The sequence below is a fragment of the Astyanax mexicanus genome, chromosome 14, assembly GCF_023375975.1.
Source record: "Astyanax mexicanus isolate ESR-SI-001 chromosome 14, AstMex3_surface, whole genome shotgun sequence".
Classification (NCBI taxonomy): domain Eukaryota; kingdom Metazoa; phylum Chordata; class Actinopteri; order Characiformes; family Acestrorhamphidae; genus Astyanax; species Astyanax mexicanus.
In genome coordinates this window covers 40,148,953-40,167,943 of record NC_064421.1, presented here as the reverse complement: position 1 = coordinate 40,167,943, position 18,991 = coordinate 40,148,953, and the positions used below count along the sequence as shown (strand labels likewise).

At 36.9% G+C, this 18,991-nt stretch overlaps 1 protein-coding gene across 1 annotated transcript in view; it reads right to left on the bottom strand.

The window, feature by feature from the left end:
* Window positions 1-18,240, bottom strand: part of LOC103044438 (mucin-2) — a 30,250-nt gene extending 12,010 nt beyond the window's left edge. Inside the window, exons 1-13 of the mRNA XM_049463633.1 lie at window positions 18,195-18,240; window positions 16,761-16,914; window positions 15,262-15,458; window positions 14,837-14,881; window positions 13,046-13,177; window positions 10,538-10,678; window positions 8,758-8,847; window positions 5,228-6,529; window positions 4,954-5,049; window positions 3,814-3,849; window positions 2,818-2,916; window positions 2,624-2,656; window positions 1,896-1,991 (exon numbers count right to left, since the gene is read on the bottom strand). Of these exons, the coding sequence (XP_049319590.1) occupies window positions 1,896-1,991; window positions 2,624-2,656; window positions 2,818-2,916; window positions 3,814-3,849; window positions 4,954-5,049; window positions 5,228-6,529; window positions 8,758-8,847; window positions 10,538-10,678; window positions 13,046-13,177; window positions 14,837-14,881; window positions 15,262-15,458; window positions 16,761-16,792 (2,299 nt within the window). The 5' untranslated portion in view covers window positions 16,793-16,914; window positions 18,195-18,240. The remainder of the gene's footprint in view (window positions 1-1,895; window positions 1,992-2,623; window positions 2,657-2,817; window positions 2,917-3,813; window positions 3,850-4,953; window positions 5,050-5,227; window positions 6,530-8,757; window positions 8,848-10,537; window positions 10,679-13,045; window positions 13,178-14,836; window positions 14,882-15,261; window positions 15,459-16,760; window positions 16,915-18,194) is intronic.
* Between the last annotated feature and the right edge of the window lie 751 nt (window positions 18,241-18,991).

Genomic DNA, 18,991 nt, shown 5'->3' with positions numbered 1-18,991 from the left:
TTTAATGTGGGTTAATAATAAATAACTAAACTGCTATGTGAAATTCTGTGTGTTTGAGTATCTTATTTTAATTCATTTAAGAAATACTATATCTGTCAGTCCTGTCACTGTCTTTAATGCTTCTGAAACAAACTCCATTTCCCCTGATATACCTGCACTCAACTTGGCGACACTTAGAGACGATGCATTGAAATTACAACTATTAAGATATCCTTTATTCACACATTGTAGTAAGCCATTATTGGGTAAAATAAAGTAAATTAATCAGACATTTTCATTGGCTTACTAAAATGATCATTTAACGTGTTTCCACTTAGCCTAGATTATATAAAAAATGTTTTGCGCTGGAGTTGTTGGAGATGGCAGCGTTGGCATTATTGGAAAATATTGCGGTACCACTTTAAAATAAGACTACCTTTATAAAGGGTTTATAAATGGTTTACAGTTAGTTTATTCATGGTTACTAATTAGGTTGTAAATGCCTTAAAAATCATTAATAATAAGTTATAACACATACGTAGAAATTTATGTAGACCTGTTTTTTGACAAATAGTGAACCCACAGCCATCTATATTGTTGCCCTTTCTACATATGTGTTATAACTGATTATTCATGAGTTTTATGGCATTTATAACCTATTTAGTAACCATTAATAAACTAATTGTAAACCATTTATAAACCCTTTATAAAGGTAGTCTTATTTTAAAGTGGTAGCAATATTGCTAATGGCCGAATTCATTGAGAGCGCCTTTTCCGTGACCATTCTGTTTTTTGGCCCATGAGGATGACTGGCTAATAAGCCGTTTCAGATTTCCAAGAGCATAAGAGGATAAGAAAACAAGCTGACTGCGTGACGTGTGGCTTCTTGGTAAGCAACACATTTAAAGCATTTAAATGAAAGCATTTATTATCCATCTTAGAATAATACATTTAAACATGGGTAATTATTAGTTATTACGGTATGCGTCTTGCGACACTTTTCTTTCTTGACTTGCATATTATACTCTAGCATATTATTATTGTTATTATTATTGTTATTATAACATTATACTCTGCGTAATTGAAGGAGGAGTCATGGCAGGTGTGATGTTTTCGTGCACTTGCGCTTGATTTCAAGTTGATTGTGATGTACTAAGAGAAAGTACATGGGATTCTGCCTACGCACGGTTTTCAGGTCTGAGCGTACGGAACATTTTAGTAGGAAGTCCACGCAAGTCTTAGTACACGAGGCCCCTGGACTCAGTCCTATAAATAGCAAATACTTTTACTCACTGTATTGAACCTATTTTTACAGAGATCTTCTGCCTCACGTTTCTTTTGTGTTGCCGACCCTTTTTGCCATTTTGATTACTCTTTAACTTAGCCTTTTGTTGGTTAACTTTTTTTTTCTATTCTGACCTACTTTCATTTATTGGCCATCACTTAGCCTTGCCCTTTTACTTGCACTGTTTTTTATTATCTATATTGTACCCACACTTGTCTGTCCTGTGTTTGGCTCCCGTGACAGTATCTGAGGGGTGTGTGTCCTTTTTACATAATTATTTTCATAATTATTTGTTTGGACCCCCACATAAAAGTTTGAATAAAAAAGAAGGGTAAATTTTCAAAAATAAAATCCAAAGCAAGTAATAATATTTTAACATAAAAGGAGTAACTGACAAGCTTAATAAAAAAAAAACCTAAATAAGATTATTCTAAGCATCAATAATAATAATAATGATGATAAAAGAAAAATTGAACTCAGCTAAAACTGTTAGTGTGTGGATGTGGTTAGAAACTAAAAGATTTTTTTTACTAAGATCACAGATGAGGTACAAATAGTCAGCTCAAGCTACATGCCTATAAAAGGCTTTCTGCTTTCATGATTATAATTGTGCTAACATTTGATAACTTACCGTAGTAGTCCTGGCAACAGTTTCGATTGTACTGGCAGGAGCTGCTGCAGGAGCATCTGCTGAAATTGGCGCCACAGTTCCACCTGCAGGAAGGTTCTGTTCAAGAGAGAGAGACAGAGAGGCCTGCCACTTCTGGGCTTAACAAGAACTGTCCCTGTGCTCTTCCATTTCCTTACTATGTTCCTCACAGTGGAAACTGACAGGTTAAATCTCTGAGACAAATTTGTGTATCCTTCCCCTGAACAACTATGTTGAACAATCTTTGTTTTTAGATCATTTGAGAGTTGTTTTGATGAGCCCATGATGCCACTCTTCAGAGGAGATTCAAATAGGAGAACAACTTGCAATTGGCCACCTTAAATACCTTTTCTCATGATTGGATACACCTGGCTAGGAAGGTCAAAGCTCAATGAGGTTACCAATCCAATTTTGTGCTTCAGTAAGTCAGCAAAAAGTAGTTAGGAGTATTCAAATCAATAAAATGATAAGGGTGCCCATATTTTTTTGGTTAATGCATATTGCACATTTTCTGTTAGTACAATAAACCTAATTTCAATCCTGAAATATTACTGTGTCCATCAGTTATTAGATATATCAAACTGAAATGGCTGTTGCAAACACCCAAATATTTACAACTAAAAATGATTAAGATTAATAGGGGTGCCCAAACTTTTTCATATGACTGTATGATAAATCATCAGAATCCATCAGTGTTACTCCAGTGTTACCTGGTGGCCTTTGGGTTGTGGATGAACAGTACACTGCACAAAAGAAAACACACAAAAATAATCGAATGAGAACTGCAGCAAAATCAAAAGAACAGCTTCTATAGCCTGCATGCACTAAATCTGAGTCTGGTGCATGCTTTGCAAATGATCCAGAGTGGCTGTTGTGTGTTAAATCAGAGATTGGAGATGCTCACGGTGGTAATCATGGCAACAGTTTCCATAGTACTGGCAGGAGCTGTCGCAGGAGCAGCTGCTGAAACTATAGCCACAGTTCCACCTGCAGGAAGGAGATTCTGTACAACAGAGGGGGAGAAAGGTATTAGCACCAATGCAGCACTTTAGGGACCGTACAAAAATAACAGACAAAATGAGCATTAAAAAATTTATTTAACAGGACTAAGGGCGTTTTCAGGGTCCGAATCAGTTAATGAGTTCGTTTACTTGGAGCGTTTCCTCGCTCTGTTCGGTCTGGTTTCACATAGGCATAAATGTAAACGCACCAAAATGCGCCTCAATAAACCACGCGAGCAGCCTGTGTCCTCTGATTGGTCAGAGCTGTCTGACACGGGAGTACGTTAAATATAAATATACGAAAAAAGTAAATACAGCGAGAAGATTTTGTGTTCCAGCGCAAATATCTGTGCTTTAACACTGAACGCTGAAACTCTGCACTTTCAAACACAGTGTTTCTACGTGCAGCGCAGATTTATACATAATAAACAGAGTCATGCGGCTGTGAGCAGTGAATGCAGCACAGACGGCGCGTGCATGAACACAGTGTTTGTTCACAGCTGTGGTAATTAGCGTTATCTGGCTAATATATCAGTTTAAACTGTGCTTGCTTTATCAGCAGTTTAGCTCAAATAAATGGCTTATATTTAATAACTGGATCCGATCGAGACCGGATCACGTTCTCACCACAAGTGAACCGCTCCAGAGTTCGTTTGGTACCAGACTGAGATCACCTCCTCTAGCTGGTCTCGGTCCGGTTCTTTTGATCCGCACCCGAGTGCGATTACTGTTTTCACACCTGCTCAATCCAACCGCACTAAAGTTACAAACGGACCAGAGTTCATTTTAACCGGACCAAATAGTGCTGGTGTGAAAAGTGTTAGGGGTAAGAGCTGAAAAGGGACTAGGCAAAAGGCTGTGTTTTATAAGTCATACTGTCATGATTAAAAGACTGTTACCTGTTGTGGGAGATTCTGTTGTGCTGAAGCAGTAAGCTGGAACAAAGAACATAAAAAATAAACATTAAAACTATTAATACTTCTTCTTATATCTCTGTCATAATAAATCTGGACACCTTCTTGCTTTTAGCAGAGCATTTCAGACCAATCAAACTATCAATTAACCTTTATTTTCACTCAGATGAGCAGCTTTTACAACAAAATCGAATTAAACAAGAAATAAAAGTGAATAGAATACATATTCCACATAAACAAACTAACAGCACAACTAGTCCAGGTAGGTATGCACACAAAAAAAAAAAAAAAAACAACAAGATTTATTAAAGTGACAGTCTGTAAATTTGGGGGATTTGGGGATTTAGATTTAGATCCCTCTCTGAGAATGTGTAATCGTGCTGGGCATGGAGACGAGTACATTTAATGTAGGTTAATAATAGATCACTAAACTGCTATGTGAAATTCTGTGTTTTGGAGTATCTTATTTTGTTCATTTATTTAATACTGTATCTGTCAGTCATGTCACTGTCTGTCTGCCTGCCACAGACTCCAATGCTCCTGAAACAAACTCCATTTCCCATGATACACCTGCACTCAACTCTCCAGACATGTCGGATCAAGTGACTCATCAGTGTTCCGGTTCGCCCTCCTACTGATTGTACACACCTGGACTCAGCACTATAAATAGCATATACTTTCACTCACTTCTTTGCCCGGTATTGAACCTATTTTTACATAGATGTTCTGCCTCAAGTTTCTTTTGAGTTTTTGTCCCTTTTTTGGCGAGCCTTTTTTGACTACTCTTTAGGTTAGATCTTTGTTTGTTAGCTTTTTTCGGTACTGACCTATTTTTATTTATTGACCATCACTTTGCCTTGCCCTATTAATCTGTTTTTTGTAAATTTGAATAAAAAAAAGTGTAAATTTTCAAAAATAAAATCAAGTAATAAGATTTCAACATAAAAGGAGTAACTGACAAGCTTAAATATAAAAAAAATTAAATAAGATTATTCTAAACATCAATAATAATAATATTTTTTTTACTGAAATCACAGATGAGGTACAAATAGTCAGCTCAAGCTACATGCCTATAAAGGCTTTCTGCTTACATGATTATAATTGTGCTAACATTTGATAACTTACCGTAGTAGTCCTGGCAACAGTTTCGATTGTACTGGCAGGAGCTGCTGCAGGAGCAACTGCTGAAACTGGCGCCACAGTTCCACCTGCAGGAAGGTTCTGTTCAAGAGAGAGAGACAGAGAGAGAGAGAGAGAGAAAAAGAAAGCATTGCCCCCCATGCAGCTGTTGAATCATAGTGGCATATCTGAGTTTAGCATGTTAATTTAAATGTAAACATTATTGTAAAAATGTCACAGTGTTTTATATGGAATGCTGTCGTGATTTAAAGGTTGTAACCTGTTGTTGGAGTGGTGTAACCTGGTGTTGGAGTGGTGTAACCTGGTGTTGTAGTGGTGTAACCTGGTGTTGGAGTGGTGTAACCTGTTGTTGGAGTGGTGTAACCTGGTGTTGGAGTGGTGTAACCTGGTGTTGTAGTGGTGTAACCTGTTGTTGGAGTGGTGTAACCTGTTGTTGGAGTGGTGAAACCTGTTGTTGGAGTGGTGTAACCTGGTGTTGTAGTGGTGTAACCTGGTGTTGGAGTGGTGTAACCTGTTATTGGAGTGGTGTAACCTGGTGTTGGAGTGGTGTAACCTGGTGTTGTAGTGGTGTAACCTGTTGTTGGAGTGGTGTAACCTGGTGTTGTAGTGGTGTAACCTGTTGTTGGAGTGGTGTAACCTGTTGTTGGAGTGGTGTAACCTGGTGTTGGAGTGGTGTAACCTGGTGTTGGAGTGGTGTAACCTGTTGTTGGAGTGGTGTAACCTGGTGTTGTAGTGGTGTAACCTGTTGTTGGAGTGGTGTAACCTGGTGTTGTAGTTGTGTAACCTGTTGTTGGAGTGGTGTAACCTGGTGTTGTAGTTGTGTAACCTGTTGTTGGAGTGGTGTAACCTGTTGTTGGAGTGGTGAAACCTGTTGTTGGAGTGGTGTAACCTGGTGTTGTAGTGGTGTAACCTGGTGTTGGAGTGGTGTAACCTGTTATTGGAGTGGTGTAACCTGGTGTTGGAGTGGTGTAACCTGGTGTTGTAGTGGTGTAACCTGTTGTTGGAGTGGTGTAACCTGGTGTTGTAGTGGTGTAACCTGGTGTTGGAGTGGTGTAACCTGTTGTTGGAGTGGTGTAACCTGGTGTTGTAGTGGTGTAACCTGTTGTTGGAGTGGTGTAACCTGGTGTTGTAGTGGTGTAACCTGTTGTTGGAGTGGTGTAACCTGGTGTTGGAGTGGTGTAACCTGGTGTTGGAGTGGTGTAACCTGTTGTTGGAGTGGTGTAACCTGGTGTTGTAGTGGTGTAACCTGTTGTTGGAGTGGTGTAACCTGGTGTTGTAGTGGTGTAACCTGGTGTTGGAGTGGTGTAACCTGGTGTTGGAGTGGTGTAACCTGGTGTTGTAGTGGTGTAACCTGGTGTTGTAGTGGTGTAACCTGTTGTTGGAGTGGTGTAACCTGGTGTTGTAGTGGTGTAACCTGGTGTTGGAGTGGTGTAACCTGTTGTTGGAGTGGTGTAACCTGGTGTTGGAGTGGTGTAACCTGTTGTTGGAGTGGTGTAACCTGGTGTTGGAGTGGTGTAACCTGTTGTTGGAGTGGTGTAACCTGTTGTTGGAGTGGTGTAACCTGGTGTTGTAGTGTACTGTCATGCGACTTAAATTCATGACTAGATTAGATAAACATGGCTGATGTAAATTCAGGGTTTGAATAGAACTGCTGAAGTAAATGTATGTAAACGCTGTAAATGTAAACGCTTTGTTGGCATGTCAGGTGGGATATTAAACGTGTTAAAAGCAATACAAGAATACATTTAGGCTCATTAAGTGCATCACCAGCAAAAAATTTGAGCAATAAGCGGCAAGTTTATAATAACCACTTAGTGTAAATGATGATGGGGAAAAAAAAGAATTTTGAATCATTAAATATGGACACTTATGTAAAATAGGGGTGGGACAAAACTTTGATATTGCTATGTATTGTATCATATTTATTTATTATAAGCTACTGAAACATGGTGTCAAATGCCCATATTTGATATTTTTGCATTCATGTATTTTGTTTCAACATATTTTTTTTTCTATAAACTTATGTTAAACAGTTTAAAAAGATTTAGTGTAATATAGTTGTAGTGTGTTCTATTTATATATTGTAATAGCAGCAGAACTGTTCTAATGTAAGGCACTTTATGGATATACAGTGGAATAATAATAGCCACAAATGAAAAAAGTTAAAGAGCTGCAGTCAGTGTATGTGTGTTAAAGAGCCTTGAGCCAGCTAAGCTCATGGCAAGTGACACACTGATTGGTTTATTGCATGTTATGCGCAAAAACCACCCATGCTTTATTAAGAGAATGAGTACATTCGATTTGCATGCTTCGAGCCAACTTTTCCCGTTGTTACAATAGCAAAGACACTGCAACACACTGCCAAAAAACACACGTATCTTAATTTTCTACTTTTTGTGAACATATAATATTATAATGAATAGACCAATAAAAATGGTTCATAAGCTGGAAATGAGGTGTGTTCAGCTAAAGTTCTGGTGTATTGCTATCTTGGCACAGATGCACCACTGACTGAAAAAAGCCTAGACAATAGTCAGACGTTCATTGCTATCTTGGCAATGCACACAAGGACGTGCAGCAGACTAAGACATATTGGCACGCCTTAAATCAAGCTTCACGGTGCATGAACGGTTGATGGCTTGCCTATAGACCGCTAAAATAGGTCCCATAGTGTTTAGTCTCCAAATATATATCGCTTAAAGTCCTGCATCAATCTGTAGTCTTCATCAATTTGTATACCCAAATTTTGCCCTCCAGATCTAACCAGATTTTAAATTAATTAGTAGACCAGCCACTGGTTTGAATATGAATGAAAGTTCTCGCAACGCTTAACTCTGCATCCATTCAAGGATAAATTCCCACCCTTCAACAAAAAGAACCAATCAGCTTGCTGTTTACACTGCAAAGGAAGAAGGGTCAGCATGCTAGTGGGGATGCCCCACCCCCTCGATGTGGAGACCTGTGCAAGCGCAGTGGCCATATCAAGCTGAAAAGTCAGGCTTTTTGTGCATCATGTAGCCAAACGCTATATGTTTTATCAGATTAATGATGTAAAATATATTGTCAAACTGGTAATTAGACTTTTAGTTCAGAGTGTTTTGGTCTCTCCGCATTCAAGCAGATATGAGTGGATATAACAAAAGTCTTTATAGGCAAGTCAGTTCACTCTGCGACTATCTTTGCAATGCCACCAGGGGGGTTATTATCAAATAAGGAGAGACCAAAATGCTCTAATTACAATTTCAGCCACATATTTTACATCGCTGAACAAATCTGACAAAAAACAACGTGACTAGTTTGTAGTGTTTGGCTCCATGATGCACAATTCATTTAGTTTTTTTCTGCTTGTTATGGCTTCTGCGCTTGTGCAGATCTCCTTATTGAGGGGAGCTTTCCCCACAAGCACACTGACCATCCTACACTCTCAGCATTGAAGGGCTGGTCTTTATCCTTGAACAGACAGCTGGGTTAAGTGTTACGAGGACTCCCAGTCATAATTCAGTCAGTGACTGGACTTCTTATTAATAACGTCTCAGACATAACTGCCCGGTGACATTTCAAAGACTTTTGAAAACTAAAATTATTTATATAATTTCTGTGGTATATAGTTCCTATATGAACATCACTGGATTGTCTGAATTACGAGGTTGTTTAAGAGTCAAAATGGAAATATTGCTAAATCTAAGCTAATGCTTACTTACAACAAAATAATGACACAACTTGGTCATGGTTTATGTAGCAGTTGTGAAGTGTGGAAAAAATAGTAGCACTGGAGGAAACTATTGATACCAGTTGCTGCAGTGGTCCAATCTGTAGTATCAGAAACGTCTGTGGTCCGACTTAAATCTTCTGGAGTATAATCAAACTCTGTGATCCAAGCTGTGGGAGGCAAAAAGAGGGACACAAGATTATACAGAAACCAACATTTTACTCAAACATATACCTATCAATAGCAAAATCAGAGAAACTGATTCAGAAATTGAAATGGTTTCTTATTTTTTCCCAGAGCTGTATGTATATATATATATATATATATATAGATAATGATATGTATAATGTATACATTAATGTTATCATGTTAATTGTGCTTGGTAATCCTTGGTGCCCTTTGACCCTATGTTACAGTTTCTATAACTAGAACCTTAGATCACTACGAAGTCTTTATTAGTCGTTAGTCATTATGGCTAATATGCCATTTTTGGTATTTTTTACCTAAAAAAAGATACATGAAAATATAAACCGTTGCCTTAGAGTTTAAAGACGTGTTTTACAGTATTTACAGCATCTATTACTGACTGATGTTCATTACAGGGAGCTTTTAATGCTAAAACAGTTATTTTTTATTAAATTATTCATTAATTTATTTCTCCCTGGCAGAAATACATTTTAACATTTAGGCTCATTAAGTGCATCACCACCAAAAAATATGCGCAATAAGCAGCAAGTTTATAATAATTATAAAATATATTATAATAAATATAAAAGAATTTGAATCATTAAATATGGACACTTATGTAAAATAGGGGTGGGACAAAACCTTGATATTGCTATATATTGTATCATGTTTATTTATTATATGCTAATGAAACATGGTGTCAAATATCCATATTTGATATTTTTGCATTAATGTATTTTGTTTCAACATATTTTTTTTCTATAAAAAAAAAAAAAAAGCATTTTGGATGTTTTACACGCTCTGATAAAACAGCTTCAGCGTCACTTGTGTCAGTGTTTTAATTTTTAGTTTTGGAAATGTTCCTTTTTTTTATAATTTTATTTCAGATTTTCCCCATTTTTCTCCCAATTTGGATATCCAATTGTCCCATCCCTTTGTGCGTCCCCATCACCGGTGACGCCCGTGACCCTCCTCTGACACGTGTGAAGTCAATCACCGCTTTTTTCGAGCTGCTGCTGATGAATCATTGCCTGAGCAGCGAGCGCGCTCGGAGGAAAGCACAGCGGCTAGGTTCCGATTCATCCGCTCACAGACGCCTTGTGCCGCCCAGCGCCACCTTAAGTGTGATAGGGAGAGAGCGCCATCTACCCACCCGGAGGGAGCAGAGCCAATTGTGCTCCCTCTGAGCGCCAGCAGCTTGATGGCTTGATGGCAAAGCTGCATGAGCGAGGGTTCGAACCTGTGACCTCCCGCTCATAGTGGCAGCGCATTAGACCGCTGGACCACTCGGCGCCAGAAATGTTACTTTTAATGTTGGCATAATGTTGAAATTAGTTTACCTGGGAATCTTAAGTGTTAAGTGTTCTAATAACGTTGTGATGCAAATCATTATTACGTCACACATTTGCAGAACTTTCCTGGAACAAATTTTTTCTCTAATGTTTCATGCTAACCTTCCTGGAATGACAAGCATCATGTTTTACAACCAGAGCCAGTTTATTACAACCACTATAGCTATAGACTCCTAGCTTAATGATGTCTAGGATTAGCTTGTTTGTAGCCAGTGATGCAGTTATGTTTTGGAGAAAACTGTACACAGGGCAGAAGGTGCCCTATAATGACACAACTTGGTCATGGTTTATGTATAAAATAAAAAATAGCATTGGAGGAAACTATTGATACCATGAGAAGTTCTTTCAGTTGGTTCAGCTGTTGTTGTGGTCCAATCTGTATCAGTAACGTCTGTGGTCCAACTTGAATCTTCTGTATTATAATCAAACTCTGTGATCCAAGCTGTGGGGTCTGTATTAAAGTCTGTGGGAGGCAAAAAGAGGGACATGTTCTGGCCATTCCAAAACTCTGGCTTAAATGAACAGTGTTAGAGATCATATGTAAAAATGCTTTGATTTCTTTTTTTAATGTAGTCTCATTCTTATAACACATAACATTACCAGAATAGCAATTTGAATGAAAAGTATAATCTTTGATATTTACTGCCATGAACTCCACAAGATTATACAGAAACCAACATGGAGTACAGGCTAAGACTAAGACCACAAATTGTACAAATGTGTTCCGGTAAGCACTAGGACATTTAAATATCTACCCAGAAAACAGTATGGACATTTTACTCTTCATAAAATGTTGGCCCCCACCTTACACATACAGCTCTGGAAATAAATAAGGGACCACTTAAAAATGATGAAGATGCATGAACACAAGTCATCAAACCAAGTTGAACTGCTTAATTTTTTGCACCAGGAGTGGTATAAAGTTATCCAAAAGCAGTGTGTAAGAATGGTGGAGGATATCATGCCAGGACACATGAAAACTGAGATTAAAAACCAGGGTAATTCCACCACATATTGATTTCTGAATTCTTAAACATTTAGGAATATGAACTTCATTCCTTTGCATAATTTAAGGTATGAAAGCTCTGCAACTTTTTTGTTATTTTAGCCATTTCTCATTTTGTGCAAATAAATGCTCTGAATGACTATATAAATGAATATTATTTATTTGAAATTCAGGAGAAATGTTGTCTGTAGTTTATAGAATATAACAACAATGTTAATTTTACTCAAACATATACCTATAAATAGCAAAATTAGAGAAACTGATTCAGAAATTGAAATGGTTTCTTATTTTGTTCCAGAGCTGTATGTATATATATATATAGATAATGATATGTATAATGTATACATTAATGTTATCATGTTTATTGTGCTTGGTAATCCTTGGTGCCCTTTGACCCTATGTTACAGTTTCTATAACTAGAACCTTAGATCACTACGAAGTCTTTATTATTCGTTAGTCATTATGGCTAATATGCCATTTTTGGTATTTTTTACCTAAAAAAAGATACATGAAAATATAAACCGTTGCCTTAGAGTTTAAAGACGTGTTTTACAGTATTTACAGCATCTATTACTGACTGATGTTCATTACAGGGAGCTTTTAATGCTAAAACAGTTATTTTTTATTAAATTATTCATTAATTTATTTCTCCCTGGCAGAAATACATTTTAACATTTAGGCTCATTAAGTGCATCACCACCAAAAAATATGCGCAATAAGCAGCAAGTTTATAATAATTATAAAATATATTATAATAAATATAAAATAATTTGAATCACTAAATATGGACACTTATGTAAAATAGGGGTGGGACAAAACCTTGATATTGCTATGTATTGTATCATGTTTATTTATTAGATGCTAATGAAACATGGTGTCAAATATCCATATTTGATATTTTTGCATTAATGTATTTTGTTTCAACATATTTTTTTTCTATAAAAAAAAAAGCATTTTGGATGTTTTACACGCTCTGATAAAACCGCTTCAGCGTCACTTGTGTCAGTGTTTTAATTTTTAGTTTTAGTTTTTCTCCCAATTTGGATATCCAATTGTCCCATCCCTTTGTGCGTCCCCATCACCGGTGACGCCCGTGACCCTCCTCTGACACGTGTGAAGTCAATCATCGCTTTTTTCGAGCTGCTGCTGATGAGTCATTGCCTGAGCAGCGAGCGCGCTCGGAGGAAAGCACAGCGGCCAGGTTCCGATTCATCCGCTCACAGACGCCTTGTGCCGCCCAGCGCCACCTTAAGTGTGATAGGGAGAGAGCGCCATCTACCCACCCGGAGGGAGCAGAGCCAATTGTGCTCCCTCTGAGCGCCAGCAGCTTGATGGCTTGATGGCAAAGCTGCATGAGCGAGGGTTCGAACCTGTGACCTCCCGCTCATAGTGGCAGCGCATTAGACCGCTGGACCACTCGGCGCCAGAAATGTTACTTTTAATGTTGGCATAATGTTGAAATTAGTTTACCTGGGAATGTTAAGTGTTAAGTGTTCTAATAACGTTGTGATGCAAATCATTATTACGTCACACATTTGCAGAACTTTCCTGGAACAAATTTTTTCTCTAATGTTTCATGCTAACCTTCCTGGAATGACAAGCATCATGTTTTACAACCAGAGCCAGTTTATTACAACCACTATAGCTATAGACTCCTAGCTTAATGATGTCTAGGATTAGCTTGTTTGTAGCCAGTGATGCAGTTATGTTTTGGAGAAAACTGTACACAGGGCAGAAGGTGCCCTATAATGACACAACTTGGTCATGGTTTATGTAGCAGTTGTGAAGTGTGGAAAAAATAGCATTGGAGGAAACTATTGATACCATGAGAAGTTCTTTCAGTTGGTTCAGCTGTTGTTGTGGTCCAATCTGTATCAGTAACGTCTGTGGTCCAACTTGAATCTTCTGTATTATAATCAAACTCTGTGATCCAAGCTGTGGGGTCTGTATTAAAGTCTGTGGGAGGCAAAAAGAGGGACATGTTCTGGCCATTCCAAAACTCTGGCTTAAATGAACAGTGTTAGAGATCATATGTAAAAATGCTTTGATTTCTTTTTTTAATGTAGTCTCATTCTTATAACACATAACATTACCAGAATAGCAATTTGAATGAAAAGTATAATCTTTGATATTTACTGCCATGAACTCCACAAGATTATACAGAAACCAACATGGAGTACAGGCTAAGACTAAGACCACAAATTGTACAAATGTGTTCCGGTAAGCACTAGGACATTTAAATATCTACCCAGAAAACAGTATGGACATTTTACTCTTCATAAAATGTTGGCCCCCACCTTACACATACAGCTCTGGAAATAAATAAGGGACCACTTAAAAATGATGAATATGTATGAACACAAGTCATCAAACCAAGTTGAACTGCTTAATTTTTTGCACCAGGAGTGGTATAAAGTTATCCAAAAGCAGTGTGTAAGAATGGTGGAGGATATCATGCCAGGACACATGAAAACTGAGATTAAAAACCAGGGTAATTCCACCACATATTGATTTCTGAATTCTTAAACATTTAGGAATATGAACTTCATTCCTTTGCATAATTTAAGGTCTGAAAGCTCTGCAACTTTTTTGTTATTTTAGCCATTTCTCATTTTGTGCAAATAAATGTTCTGAATGACTATATAAATTAATATTATTTATTTGAAATTCAGGAGAAATGTTGTCTGTAGTTTATAGAATGTAACAACAATGTTAATTTTACTCAAACATAAACCTATAAATAGCAAAATCAGAGAAACTGATTCAGAAATTGAAATGGTTTCTTATTTTTTTCCAGAGCTGTATGTAAATATATATATATATATATATATATATATATATATATATATATATATATATATATATATATATATATATATATATATATATATAATGATATGTATAATGTACACATTAATGTTATCATGTTAATTCTGCTTGGAAATCCTTGGTGCCCTTTGACCCCATGTTACAGTTTCTATAAATAGAACCTTAGGTCACTACGAAGTCGTTATTATGTCGTTAGTCATTATGGCTAATATGCCATTTTTGGCCTCATAATAAAAGTATACAGTATACATATAGTATATACAGTAAACGTACTAAAAATATTACTAAAGAACATTCCATTTTTTATTTCATTTGGACTTTACTTAAACATAATTTACATATTGACCATATTTCGTTAGGTAAACTTTTTAAAATATAGTCAAATATCTAAATTATTTTATAAATTATTCTAGATTTTTTTTGTATTTTTTACCTAAAAAAAGATACATGAAAATATAAAGCGTTGCCCTAGAATTTAAAGACGTGTTTTACAGTATTTACAGCATCTATTACTGACTGATGTTCATTACAGGGAGCTTTTAATTGTAAAACAGTTATTTATTATTAAATTTTTCATGAATTTATTTGCTCCCTGGCAGAAATACATTTTAATTGTACAGTTTAAAATACTTTCTTAGCAAAAATGATAAATGTAATTAATTTAGCTATTGTATATATAAATTAAAAGTTATAAATTCTGGTTAGAGAAAGAGAGTAGGCTATTATCAAACTACTATCAAAGGACTCAAACATATATAAATGATATCCTGGGCCAAAAGAATATACCTGAGTCTTCTGTCGCTTGAGGCCATGTGGTTCCAGTATTGAATTCTGTGGGAGGGAGAAAGAAACACATGTTCTGAAAAATGTGCTACCATTGGAAATATACATTGTACAATGTACAATTAAATATCTACCTAGAATACAGTGGGGTCATTTTACTCATCATAACTTTTATGTCTTTTTTTATTCTTTACATTTGTATTTTATATTTTCTGAATTAAATGAAAACACACAGATTTTCAGACTTTTGGGCCCCACTTGGAACTGATAACACTTTATGTTAATGTTATGGCAATACATTTGGTTCTCGTCACAAAACAAAACTTAAATATTGTTAGTCTCATATTATTTAATAAACCACTTTATAGTTCCTGCTTTTTATGTTTTTCTGCTGAAATATAATACATTAAAGTGGATGGGTCACTCACCCTCAAAGTCCCATCTGGCAACAAAACCTTGACCAACAACACTTCCGTCACTGAAGAACACTATAGTCAGGTCACTGCCCCGAGAAAAAAAAGTCTTTGTTGTAGATCCACACATTGTCTCAATTAATGGTGAGAAGGTGGAGCCACCATCATACACACGAATGCCATCAAAGCCGCAGTGTGTATGTGCTTCCACACTAGAACATGGAACAAAAAAATAAATATATACAGTGGCATGATTACGTTTGTTTTTGCACCTACATTTTTTCAGATTATCAAACAAACTTTAATATCAGACAAATATAACCTGAATAAATATAAAAAACACTTTTTAAATGTCGATTTCATTTATTAAGAGAAAAATATATTCAAGCCAATCTAGCCCTTTATGAAAATGAGTTCTAATTTTATTTTGAGTTCTATCACAACCAGGCCTGATTACTGCCAGACCTGTAAAATCAAGAAATCACTTAAATAGAACCTGCCTGACAACATGAAAAAAAATAATAATAATTCAAAAAGAGATGAAAAGACAAAGTCATCACTGATCATCTATCAGTCTGGGAAAGGTTACAGATTAACTTCTAAGGCTTTGGGACTCCAGCCGACCAAAATTATTCCAAAAGGGCATGGACAACTCATCCAGGAGGTCAAAAAAACACAGAACAACATTTAAAGAGCTGCAGGTCTCACTTGCCTCAGTTAAGGTCAGTGTAATGATTCAATAATAAGAATGAAACTGGGTGAAAACTGGTTGTTCACTTCAGGAGAGCTCCAGCTGTCCACCATTCGCTGAACATCAACGGCTCTGCTTTGAAAACTGTAAAGAACACCAAGTTCCTCGGTGTTCACAATGCAGAGAACCTCACATGGTCCCTCAACACCAGCTCCATTACAAAGAAAGCCCAGCAGCGCCTCTACTTTCAATCCTAACAATGTTCTACAGATGGACTGTAGAAAGCATCCTGAGCACTTGCATTACCATCTGGTTTGGGAACTGCAACACTTCACTGCCATCTGTTTGTGATCTCAAGCTCAAGCATACTTGGGTTCTGCATCAGGACAATAATTCAAAGTCCACCTCTGAATGGCTTAAAACAACTAAATGAAGGTTTTGGAGTGGCCTAGTCAAAATCTGATTGAGATGCTGCGGATGGTCTTAAACAGGACATTTATGCTGGAAAATACTCCAATGTGTCTGAATAAAAATATTTCTGTTAAGAAGAGTGAACCAAAATGGCCAATTATGGGTAAAGCTTGATCATCTAAAAAACATCAATATGAAAAAAGCAAGTGGAATGTGGGATGTCCTCTTTCCCATCTATGCCATCCATGGCACATTCATTTAGGGAAGGTTGTTAAAGATAAAAAATGTCAAAAAACTCCTAAACTTTAAATGATACAGTACGTACAGGTAAAATAATTCAGTTAAGCCTAACAATGTATTTTGTAAACAGTTGTGAGATGCACTGGACAAATATTTCATTGTAAAATCCTACTCGATAGAATTGACGGTCAAGCGTATGTTCATTCCTCCTCCACTGCTAATATGCCATGAACAGTCTGCATAATTGGAGTAGTTGCCGGGGTACCCAGGGCTGTGAAATGCTCCACTAGATGCAGTGTAGTAGCCACCACATGACCCAGCTACACCTAAAAACAAGAATAGAGCAATTGCACAGTTTATGTTATACTTCTGTCTTTGAACATGTTTCCATGAAGGTTAAATGTGCAAAACACTGCATAATGCTATGTTATCAGTGGTATCACTAACTACAACAGTGCTAACTTGGGGCAATGCTAACAGTGCTAATCTTGGACATAAAAAAGGCAAATATTTTGGGTTTGATTCACCGGGTTTCTGTCACTTTATTAATGTTTTAAAATAGTATAAAAAATTCTGTTGTTTAATAGGAATGCCGATGGTCCAGGTGTAACGTATGTCATTCCCAGCTCCAACATTTAACTTCTGAGGTAATTGAAACACAACATAACTCACTGTAGATGATTTTAGCTACTAGCTAGCTGTAGCTTACTGACAGACTCATTGCAACAAGGCAAGCAAACCAATCGATTGCCTAGGGCCCCGACCTGGCCTAGGGCCCCTGACAACAACTGGTTATGAATCAAATGCAACAATAAACTGTGTATATGGGTAATGTTTATGTTAGCTAGCTAAGCTAACTGCCTGACAGCTAATGCTAGTAACGAGTTATAACTAGAACTGTTATTGTAGTTTTTATTAAAAGGCTGATAATTTGGCAACACACTGTAATATCCTATATTAACAGGAAAATGCATATTTAATGACATTGCAATAGCCTCTGCAACGTTCTTAACTTCGGTTTTGATACAGGTAACATAGCTTCTCTGCTATGCTAGTTATTATAACACAGTTAATTCCGACCCTGAAATGTGATTGGCTGACAGGCGTTCTATGAGTGCCGTTATCAGCTGGTAATGCGCTGTACCCGAGGCTCTCCATGTATTACTGCACTACATACAGGTAACCTAGCAACAGTGCAGCGCCTACAAGCCAAACAGCGCAGCTACAAACAGAGCAGCAGCGGAACTATTTTAACTAGCAGAATGTTTATAACCGGATCGTATATTCTCGTCCTCTTTAACTCAGAATCTTTCAGTACATAGCGATAATGTAACTGTGGTATAATCGCAATTATTCACTCGAGGTTTGTGCTATAACATGTAATATTGGCACTGCTGTGCTGATCTACGGCCACAGCACAGCATACCAATATTATACATTATAGCACGAACCTTGAATGTATTATTGCTATCATGATAGCAATGTATAATTCTACCATGATATTCTATCTCCCAAATGAGGGGAGGTAATAATAACATGTACAGCAATGAAAAAATAGACAGAAAGAAAAAAACACAATGTAACCATTACATTTAATAATATTTACCTGCTGTTGTGTACGCGTTTGCTGAAATGAAAAAAAAAAAAAAAAACAGAAATGGACATTTTAATGGACATTCAGAAATCTTTCCTTTACCTAAAGCATTATGTTAACCATCAGCACTACAGTCAGGCTCTAATTTAAAGCCAAAAGCTCTGCTAATCTCAGATCCAGGAGGAAGTTCTTACCTCCTATCAGAAGAGAGCTCAGTAGAGTTATTACAGCTCCCAGTTCCATCTTTCACCTCTGCTGAAGCCTGTCTCCAGCCCCTGTGGCCCTACGCTTTATATACCCAAAACGCTGCCTAAACAACTTCCTCATGACATGCTCGTGTCCTGGAGCGTGCAGTAAAAGAGCTATAGCATCATCAAAAGTGTGGAAAAGCAGCAGCTGATGCTTTATGGAGGAATCCTGTTTAGATAATTTGTTTGATTGTAAACTCATCATCTACTTTACTGGAATTGCTTGACTTGTAATTATACTCTGCAAAAAAAATCCATGGGAAAAAACTACATAAAAGACGTATATGAGTTGTATGTGCTTATATTAATATACAGCTCTGAGACCACTTTAAAATTATGAATTTACCAAATTGAAAACCTCTGGAATATAATCAAGAGGAAGATGGATGATCACAAGCCATCAAACAAAGCTGAACTGCTTGAATTTTTGCACCAATTTTTGTAAAGGCATAAAGTTATCCAAAAGCAGTGTGTAAGACTGGTGGAGGAGAACATGCCAAGGAATGCAGGAAAACTGAATAAAAGGTATAAAAGTTATTTTAAGTGAAGGTTACTGTTATG